The 10,639-nt window shown below is 42.8% G+C and overlaps 1 protein-coding gene and 1 long non-coding RNA gene across 6 annotated transcripts; both read right to left on the reverse strand.

Annotated features, from left to right (window-relative positions):
* Positions 1-647: 647 nt before the first annotated feature.
* Positions 648-6,017, reverse strand: LOC112088924. The gene is made up of 2 exons (XM_024159446.1): positions 4,722-6,017; positions 648-4,632 (listed from the first exon to the last, which is right to left on the reverse strand). Exons 1-2 carry the CDS (start codon positions 6,015-6,017, stop codon positions 1,348-1,350), a joined length of 4,581 nt encoding a protein of 1,526 aa, XP_024015214.1. The 3' UTR covers positions 648-1,347.
* Positions 6,018-7,849: 1,832 nt separating this feature from the next.
* On the reverse strand, positions 7,850-10,412 carry LOC18010245. Of its 5 annotated transcripts, XR_002900868.1 has the most exons (6): positions 9,864-10,412; positions 9,669-9,735; positions 9,219-9,259; positions 9,052-9,106; positions 8,893-8,919; positions 7,850-8,814 (listed from the first exon to the last, which is right to left on the reverse strand). It is a non-coding gene; the product is annotated as an uncharacterized LOC18010245 (long non-coding RNA). The 5 variants fall into 5 exon arrangements; XR_002900867.1 differs by having other exon boundaries at positions 7,850-8,753; positions 9,219-9,735; XR_002900862.1 differs by having other exon boundaries at positions 9,219-9,735.
* Between the last annotated feature and the right edge of the window lie 227 nt (positions 10,413-10,639).

The raw sequence follows: 10,639 nt of genomic DNA on the forward strand, positions 1-10,639 counted from the left end.
ACGATGAAACTCCAGGTTTCCTAGATCGAATCGGAGTATGCGGGATGAGCCCGGCTTATTGTTCTCAGATGACCTAGGAATAAGTAATGCGGGACTGGCCCCGGCTTTAAAAATTGTGGATTCTTTCACCACGACGCCATGTGGAGGCTTGCGAGACAGATCTCGGCTTTTTGAGGTTGCATTGTTGAGAAATGCTATCGAATGTCTGGCCAGGACATCGATGTGAATACCGATGAGTTCAGTTACGACTGCGAACATAGGAGTTCAGCTTAACAGATACTTAGAAAAATTAAAATTTATTAATATACCAGCTGAACTCTTGACGAGCTGCCTACGTACCCGCGAAGGGATCAAACCATTCGTAGTTCATGTTACAACGTTTAGAGCTCGTAGAGTGTTCCTTTTTTTTTTTGATCGGGTTACTGATCTAATAGTAGACCTAATAGTAGTATCTCTTCATACTCATCGAATTCCACGATCTCAGAATTGGAGTTCCATCCATCTTCATGAGTTGATAAACACCTGGTTTTACGACCTTCATTATCTGATACGGGTCTTCCCAATTGGCACCGAGCTTACCAGCGTTTTTTTCCTCTGTATTCTGAAACACTTTTCGGAGAACGAGATCACCGTCTTCGAAAAACCGACCTCGAACTTTCTTGTTGTAGTATCGCGCCGCCATGTGTTGATAATTCTGAATTCGGAGTAATGCTTGGTCGCGTTGCTCTTCTAGTTCATCAAGTTTGTCGTACATCATTTGGTCGTTAGTTTTGGGATATTGAGTGAGCATCGTCCTTCTGATGGGCGGAATTGAAATTTCAGCTGGGCAAAGAGCCTCGACACCATATGCTAAGGAAAAGGGAGATTGTCCTGTTGATCTTCGAGGTGTTGTTCGATGCGACCATAATACTCCGTCGAGTTCGTCAGACCAAGTTCCTTTCTTTTCAGTGAGCCGTTTTTTTAGGCCGTCTATAATAGTTTTGTTTGTCGCTTCTGCTTGACCATTGCCCTGAGGGTACCTAGGTGTAGAGAAGTTCAATCGAATTTTCCATTCAGCGCAAAAGTCTTGAAAAACGGCCGAAGTGAACTGAGATCCGTTGTCGGTGACAATCTCATAAGGAATCCCGTGTCAACAAATGATGTTTTTCTAGACGAATTTCTTGACCTCGTTTCCGTGTATTTCTGGGTAGGCTTTGGCTTCGACCCATTTGGTAAAGTAGTCCGTCATGACGAGGACGAACTGCTTTTGAGTTGTGGATCGGCAAAAAGGGCATATGATGTCCATCGCCCATCGCATAAACGGGTAAGGAGCTGTGGAGGTTGTTAACAGTTCAGTAGGAAGGTTGATCATTGGGCCATGCCTTTGGTACCTCTCACACTTAGCGACAAATTTTTCGCAACTGAAACCATAGTAGGCCAGAAATAGCTTGCCTTCTTTATCTTCAGGGCGAGAGACCGACCTCCAGAGTGATTCCCACCTGATCCTTCGTGAACCTTCTTCATAATTTCCTTAATCTCTTTGCCGGATACGCAGATGAGAAGAATTCCTGCTGCGCTCCATCGGAATAGGCCGTCCTTGATCATCATATACCGAGCCGCACGCATTTTTAGTCGGTGTGCTTCCCATTTGTCCGGTGGTAGCTCTTCATTCGCTAAGTATGCTATAATTTCTTGCGTCCAATCTGGAGGTACTTCCTCATCGTTTTCGTCCACATTTAGTGGGTCGTGACGACCTTCGGAAGGAAGTTCAGCATCGTCTTCGTTCTCTTGAACGAGGTCGGTCTCGTCAATCCGACCATCAAAATTGAGTGGCAGATTTGTGTCACCCAATGTGCGCCTTCGACGTCGTAAAGGTGGTTCAAGATTCGGTTCCGCCTCATAATCTCTTCGTCGGGTAGTAACGTTGCAATCCTTCATAGTTTTGATACTGGGTCGTGAGATACTTTCAATCGGGATTGTTCGTTTGAGATGTGGATCCGAATTTGATGCGAGAGCTGCTAAGGCATCGGCAGGCGCATTCTCTCCTCGAGGAATTTTCGTAAGGTTGAATGTGTTGAACTCTGCTGCGAGTTGCTTAACTAGTTGTAGGTAGGCCTCCATTCGATCATTTTTGGTATCATACTCCCCGCTGAACTGACTAGCAACGAGCTGAGAATCGCAGTAGGCGTGAAGATGTTGTGCGCCGATTTCCTTTGCAAGACGGAGGCCGGCGATAAGTGTCTCGTATTCGGCTTCGTTGTTAGACGCTGGAAAGTCTAAACGAAAAGATTGTTCCAACAGTTTGCCGGTCGGTGTTTTAAGCTGAATACCAATTCCATATTCTTTATAGGATGACGATCCATCAACGTGAAGCACCCATTTTTCAGCTTCGGTTAAGTCAGCTTTGATGAGTTCGGGTGAAAGTTCAATAAAAAAATCGGCTAACACTTGTGGTTTTGCGCTAGTCCGGTTTTTGTACCCAATGTCGTACTTGCTTAGTTCGATAGCCCACTTCGCAAGACGTCCTGACTGGCTGGGATTGTGCAAGATAGCGCGGAGCGGTTGGTCGGTGAGCACCGTGATGGAGTGGGACTGAAAGTAGGGTCGGAGTTTTCGCGCCAAGGTGACAACAGCCAATGCCAATTTTTCTAAGGTCGGGTATCGTGACTCCGCGTCGTTGAGTGCTTTGCTTGTGTAGAAAATTGGCTTCTGCTCGCCACGATCTTCTCTGACAAGAACGCTACTGACAGCCGAGACAGATACTGCAATGTACACATACAGGGTCTCGCCGTCCTCTGGTTTGGCTAAAATCGGAGGAGTAGACAAGTATTCCTTTAATTGTTTGAATGCGTGTTCGCAGTCGTCGTTCCACTCAAGATGCTTATTGCCACGAAGGATTTGGTAAAAAGGTAAGCATTTGTCCGTTGATCGAAATATGAATCTATTTAGTGCAGCAATTCGTCCTGTAAGCTTTTGGACTTCGCGCTTCGTGGTCGGGGATGGAAGCTCGAGGATCGCCGTTATCTGTTTTGGGTTAGCTTCGATCCCTCTCCGAGTCACAATATATCCGAGAAATTCACCGGACGTAACTCCGAATGTACAATTAGTAGGATTTAGCTTCATGCCATACTGGTCAAGTATCTCGAAACAGGTTTGGAGATGTCGAACATGATCTTTGGCGAGAAGAGACTTGACGAGCATGTCGTCAATGTAGACCTCCATGGTTCGGCCGAGCTGACTGGCAAACATTCGGTTAACAAATCGTTGGTAGGTCGCCCCAGCGTTCTTTAGCCCAAACGGCATGACTTTGTAACAATAAATTCCACGATCCGTGATAAAAGAAGTCTTTTCACGGTCTTCTGGATGCATAAGTATTTGATTATAACCGGAGAATGCGTCCATAAACGAAAGAAGTTCGTTTCCTGCGGTCGCCTCTACCAGCCGATCAATATGTGGTAAAGGGAAACTGTCTTTGGGACAAGCTTTATTCAGGTCGGTGAAATCAACGCAAATTATCCATTTCCCGTTCTTCTTTTTGACGACGACGGGATTAGCAAGCCAATCTGGATATCGAACTTCAGTGATAGATCCTGCTTGAAGTAGTCGCTCGACTTCGTCATTAACGGCTTGTGCCTTTTCAAGTCCAAGTTTGCGTCTTTTTTGTTTGACGGGTTTGAAAGTAGGGTCGATATTGAGTTCGTGGCGTGCCACCTTTGGATCTATGCCCGGCATATCGCTGATCGACCATGCGAAGGTTGTCACGTGCTTGCAGAGGAACTGAAGTATATCTTCCCTGATTTCTGGATCCAGGTCGGCACCTATACCGACCTGTCTTTCAGGGAAAGTCTCGTCGATGCTGACCTGAACTACCGTTTCTTGTGGTGGCTTCTGCTTTTGAGTTATTGGGTCGGACTTCGCTCTGATGGCACACGATTGATTAGCAATTCGGAGCTTGCATTCATTAATGTAACATGATCGAGCTGTAGCTTGATTTCCACGAAGTGTATAAATTCCTCCTGAAGTTGGAAATTTGACGCACTGATGATAAGTAGAAGCTACTGCCTTCATTGCATGGAGCCAAGGCGTTCCGAGGATGGCGTTGTAGATTGCTGGTGTCTTCATGACGAAGAACTTAACAGTTTTTGCAACACCCGCAACGTAGATCGGTATTTTGACAGTACCGACTGTCATGGTTTGCTCTCCCGTGAATCCTGTTAACGGTTCGATGTCCGCCTTACTTTTTTCCTTAGGAAAATCCATCTGCTCGAGTGTATCTCGGAAGATGACGTTAACCAAACTGCCAGTGTCGATCAAGACTCGACTTACTTCGACATCGTCAAAGAGTAGGTCGACTACAAGAGAATCGTTGTGTGGCATTTGGAGACCGATTGTATCCGCTTCTGTGAATGCAATGGCTGGTCCGCTCGTCGTTGTTGCGCTGAGTTTTGACGCGGTAATCGCCTGTCGACTATACTCTTTTATCCCCCGAACTGAGTAGTTGCACATCTCGAGTTTGCCCATGATAAAGTTGACTCGTTTCCTAGGTTTTGGTACATGGGTGTCTGTGTCGTTGTTTTCCCGACCTTGTTTTTGCTGCTCGGGTCTGGCTGGTTGTGGGTTATCTGTTTGGTTGTACCAGCGGTGTCTTGGATCCTTTCGTTTATGACTGTATTAGGTTGCTCTTGCTTTTCATTGTTGCATCGGAAAGGAGTTCGGCGAACATCGTCCATTGAAATTGATACTTTTCTGAATTGTTCTAGGAGGTAATCTTTCAAGTGTCGGCATTCTTCGGTGCTGTGTCCTTTACGGTTGTGGAATTCGCAGAACAATGTCTCGTCTTGATCGTCATTACCGCAAATCCATTTGTTGTTCCATGGTCGCTGTGGTTGAGCCGAGTTGACATTGTTACTTGTGAATTTTCGTCGATTGTCGAATCCTCTATCGTAGGTCGGACGTGACTCGTTATTATCATTTTTAGGTCTCTCTTTTGGGTCGACCTGCTTTTGTGAAGATTTGCTCTGATCGTAGGCGGCCTCCTCTTCCTCCTCTGCAATATATGAGTTCGACCGATGGAGTGCGTCCTCGAGTGTAAGCGGTGGGTTGTGTTTGATCGCTTTGTGAAAGGATGACTTAATCCGAGTTGCCTTGTGCAAACACTCGAGGGTGGCCTCGTCGCTGACCGTGCAATGGACGACAACTGACTTGAAACGTTTGATGAAGTCGCGGAGACTCTCGTTTTCTCCCTGAACCATTCGCCATAGTTTGGCATTTCGCGTCTTTTGCCCGATAAACATCGAAAAATGTTTAACGGACGCTGTTGAGAGTTCGGCAAAACTGTTTATGGAGTTCACTTGAAGTCGAGTGAACCAATCGAGAGCAACTCCTAGGAGATTTTCAACGAAAAACTGACACCTCACTGGATCTTTTTCTTCTGTCGTCCGGAACTGAAAGCGGTTCATGACGATGCCAAAAGATGTCAGAAAGTGCTTTGGGTCGGAATCTCCTTCGTAAGTTTTGAGTTTTAACTTCTCAAGGTGCCGAACAGGAGTGTTAGCGATTCTAGGAGTGAATGGCGTCTTTTGTGCCTCTTGGATAACGCGATCAATTTCGGGAGCTGCACTGGTTGCTTTGTGAATCTGTGAGGTGATTTCACGAAGTTTGACCTTCATGGCTTCGAATTCTTCGTCGCGATTGAAGGTGGATTGAGTGGCTGGGTTGCCAGTAGATCCTAAGGCTGTAGATCGGACTGTTCCAGTTGGGGGTTCCTCTGAGTTGAGGTCGCCAATTAAGTTACGACCTCGCAATGGAGTTTGCGTTTGACTGAGTTCTGCGATTTGGGACACCATGACGTCCAAACGTTCATTGTTATGTTTTGTTATTTCTTGAAACTGAGCTGTTATTGCCTGAAGAATGGCGTTTTGGTCAAACTGCCCAGAGTTTGCTGGAGTTTCCGTATTGTTCGGGTCAGTTCGGTTGGGATTTTCCGGAGTGCTATCGTTGTCGCCATTCCTTGTTTCGGAAGCAGTTAGGTCTGCCATTGCCAAACTTGTTCTTCTTTATCGAGCTAGATTGAAAATATTACTGTAATTCCCCACGGATGGCGCCAATTGTTGATATATAATATCACACTAAGGGGTAAAACAGTAATATTCGAATCAAAAGTCTCGTTTATTAGAAGATAGTTCGGAAAAATACAACTTGAGTTAAGGTCGTCGTAGTTCCGACGACCTCGTTAGCAAAGATAGAACTCGAAATAAAGTTGACGATCTCAAAGTTCTTCAAAGGTCTCTCTCTGCTGTTGATTTGCGGATGCCTTGAATGAATGAAGCTCTCCCCTATTTATACGAATTCTAAGGCGGTTTGAGAAGAACTTTCCTTTTCCTTCTCGATGTGGGATTTAACATTTTCTTCTCCGATATTTCCGGAAATGCTCAGTGAAATTCGGGAAAGTCGGCCAATTTCGTAAATTGGACTTTAATGGACCTTCTAGAAAGTCATACGTCGGCCCACCCGATTTAACCTCGATTTCAATCTTCGTAAACCGAGGTCTTTCTGGACCGGTCTCGATTAATACCGAGTTAACCGGGGGTGCGAAGTACACCACCAACAGCCACTACCACCACCGGCTGCTGCAACTGCAGCTGGAGGAGCTCGAGAGGCCCGACGAAACCCACCACAACCAGAAGAGGAGATGCCCATGTTGGAAGATGATGTTCCATCCGATCCGTTAATACGTCAACAAGCTCAATACCCCTTGAGAAGACAGAACGCGAGACAAGACGAGCCTAGAGAGGGTAACTTATATGTTAAGCTCACTCCTCCAACTTTTGCAGGCAAGTCGGACCTTGATGTCTACCTGGATTGAGAGAGAAGACTCGAATACATCTTCGAGTGTTACGGTTACTCTGACTGCAGGAAAGTGGCACTAGCTGGTGCCCAACTTACCGACAACACCTTAGCTTGGTGGGACAGAAACGTAGCGGACAGGAGGAGAAACCGTTTTGCACCGGTTACAACATGACGAGACATGAAGTTATTGCTCCGATCAAGGTATGTACCTGATCATTATCACCGGGACTTACAAAACTGTTTTAGAAAGTTGTCGCAGGGAATTAGGTCTGTGGATGAATATTTTGAAGAGTTTGAGAAGCTAGTGAACCTGTTGGAGCTCGAGGAGACTGAGGAGGCGTTGATGGCGCAGTTTATAAATGGCTTACAAGAGCGTATAACTCGTAAAGTGGAGAAAGCTCAATATAGTGGGATGCACGAACTGTTGCACTTGTCAGTGCAAGTGGAGCAGCAGATCAAGCGCAAAACATCCATGTCAAACAGGAATTGTGCCCCTCAAACCTGGAATGAAAGTAGCTCTAAACCGGTGGACAAAGGAAATGCCATAGAAATAGCTGGTTGTCTCCTCTTGAATTTCTCCAAAAGCTGGATCAGATGGTGAGAAAGTCTTCATTTGAGGCTGAACTTTTGACGGTCTGACTCTAAGCTAAAAATATGGATTTCTTCCATTTTGCCATTTTTTTCCTTAAGTTTCCTGAAAATAGCCTTGAAACTACAAATTTAGAAAAATCATAATAAAAGTTCCTAAAACTGATTAAAACCTTTAAAAAAGCATTTGAAATCAATGGTGAAAATGGGTACAAATACGGTGTTATCAACTCCCCCATATTTAGACTTTGTTTGTCCTCAAACAAAACAAGATCCATTATGGAAAATGTATGATATGTTCATAAAATACATCATTTAGATTGCATATTTCATTCTAAATCGTGTCTTATTTCATGCATTTAAGGTCTTTAGGCATTGTTTTAGGACTTAGGAGTTTGCATTAAGCCCAAGTGAGTCTTTGCATGGTTTGTAGTCTTAAACATGTAATATTGAGGACATTTGGAGTGAAGAGAGTGAACCAGATAAAGAAATAGAGTTTGGAGGATCATAAATGGTGGAAATGGTGTTTTTGGATCCATCGGCAAAGCCATGTACCGCAGGCTACAATTTCTCGGCTAAAATGCTTACCGGGTGGAGTTTTCATCGGCCAAACACTGTATCGGAACAAAGGAATCATCAGTTAAAACTTTATGCCAAAATAACTATATTATGACAAAAACATTTCGTCACAATAAACATAATTTCGTAGCAATAAAATTTTTGTGACGGAATTGTGACGTTTTTTGGACATCACAATACAGTCGTCACAAATTTTTTTTCGTAACAAAAACGTCACATCTGTTGTGACGAATATATCTAGTAACTGCTTCGTCAAACTGCTTCGTCATCAATGGTGACGAGAAATAAAAGTTACAAAACTGTATCAATTGGAGACTAAAGAAAATGTCTCAGACCATCATATTTTATGACTGTTATAATGTCTCAAATCTGTCACTCATTTTGACGAAATTTTAGTTCTAAATCGTCATAAATAATGACTAGGGAATCGTTGTCTATTCGTTATACTTACCTACTATCAATTATGTAACTTATTTCGACGAAAATTTAGTTGCAAACACGTGTAATGACATAAAGAACATTGGCTATCGATCTTAGTTTGCAACTATTTTTTGTCCTAATTAACTAATGATAAACTGACCATATTAAAAAAAGCTATATTTTCATAAATGAAACCATGATACATATTTGTGAATAAAGGATAGGTTGCTCAGCATCGTCCTCGGATCTCAAGCTTGACCTTTCTCGCCTTCAAGAAATCTCAAACTTGCTGTTTTCTTTGCCCGAAGAAGCTTTCATCTGGTTTACAACTTGCAAACCTGGCTCGATACCCATTTTGACCATATATGAGTTGGAACAGAAACCACCAACAAATGAAATCTGTAAATTTTTCCATATGAGATTGCTGTTGAAAAAAACTTTATGCTGAAGTACCTTATTAGATGATTTCATAATTACCTCAGATGTTATTCCTTCTAGTGCAGGCTTCATATAATCAGGTGAGCAAATCACGTATTGTTTTAGTAAAAAAGAAAAAAAGAAAGGCAGGTCATTTTCCAGTCTTTTAATTTTCAAATTGAGGAAGAAACAGAATGCGTTTTTGGATTTTGGGAGTACCTGATGCCAGGTTACATCCTCGACCCATGAATTATGCAAAGTAGATCATCCAGACCTAATAACAATGCAAATACTAAGGTTACAATATGTAAATACATTATGACTAACAAAGCAGATTTAAAATAAAAAGGACTGAAACTCAAAAGCTGGTAATGATACACAAATACCTGCTAAGACTAGATACGGAGAAACCTTGTCTCGGTGCCTCCTTGCAGATATGAGAAGCAACATAAAAATTTCCTCCGAAAACCAATATATTCATTCTAGGACAAAACAATCTTAAAACCAATTTGATAGGTTCAGAGAGCAGAGAGAGGGAATATGTGAACAAATTTTGTTTTTTAATTCACTCCTGATATATTGCGACCAACAAAAAACAACACAATTAACCAAATGATATTTGTCAGTTACAACAAACACAAAATGAGAGTATATCAACGAGCAGTCTCAGCTCTCCATAAGCCCAGAGGCTTCCACAACATCTAGACGCATGATAACAGCACCTAACTCTTGTCTAAACTGATTACATTCTTAACTAAATTGTTGGTTTAACAATTGGATTTGATGAACTCTTACCACAATGTCTCATCAAAATCAAAAAGCAATGAAAAAGGTACCTTATCTCCTGGATGTGAACCTGCAGTTTTAGAAAAAAGCCTTCCATTTCCACTCCGGGTGATTGAACTATCAGAAAAAGAGAAGATCATCATAAACTCAGAAAAGCAAGCACTTTCGTCGAACACATTGTGTGCGCAAAATAAAGCATATAAAATCTGCAATGAAAGGTGAAGGAGCATCGCAGAGTTAATTACCACAGGAACGATAGGAGTTGGGATCGTCGGCTACCATGAGGAAATCAGGGTCATAGAGAACTCCTTCTCCACTTGATCCAATCCCCCCTCCTCCTATACCTCTTTTGGCACACAGGTTCTATTGCATCCTCTTGTGAGCACAGCCACGAGGCTTGTATATTTGGGGATTTTCGATTGCTCTCTCCAAACTGCCACCACCAAACTCTAATACAGATCTGTTTCTCCATCTAAAGCACAAAAACGTCGGAAAAGAGCCAACCAGTTCGAATCCTTGGCGTGAAGCCCCTTGTCTCCGACAAAGCTCATACCCATACCACCACCAGTCGCCGATAAGCTCGGGAAAGGAAGCTTTGGATCTTGACGGCGCTGTTTGTTTAGGATGAAGTCACACCAAATACGAGAGAGAGAGAATCGTTTTGAGAAGAGGAGGAGATGAGAAGAGGAAGAAAAACTTAAGAGAGGAAATCGTGTTTCGTGAGGAGGAAGGGAAAAAGAAAAATTAAAAAGAGAGAAAAAAATAGAGAGAATCGTGTTGTGTGAGGAAGAGGAAAGGAGGAAAAAAAATTATTTCTGTCAAAACCCTAAAAAATTTGGGGAAAACATTTCACCAAATTTAAAATTTTCCTAAGTATTTAGCGCCCATGACAGAAATTAGACTCCAAATAACTCAATCATTTATTGCTTCTTTTTTTGTAAAATTATGGTTTAGCATTAGTAAAGTGCTATAATAGAGTATTTGAAGTTTATGAGTTTTTATTTGTCAACAGCTTAGATAC

The sequence above is a fragment of the Eutrema salsugineum genome, unplaced genomic scaffold (assembly GCF_000478725.1).
Source record: "Eutrema salsugineum unplaced genomic scaffold, Eutsalg1_0 scaffold_8, whole genome shotgun sequence".
Taxonomy (NCBI): Eukaryota; Viridiplantae; Streptophyta; class Magnoliopsida; order Brassicales; family Brassicaceae; genus Eutrema; species Eutrema salsugineum.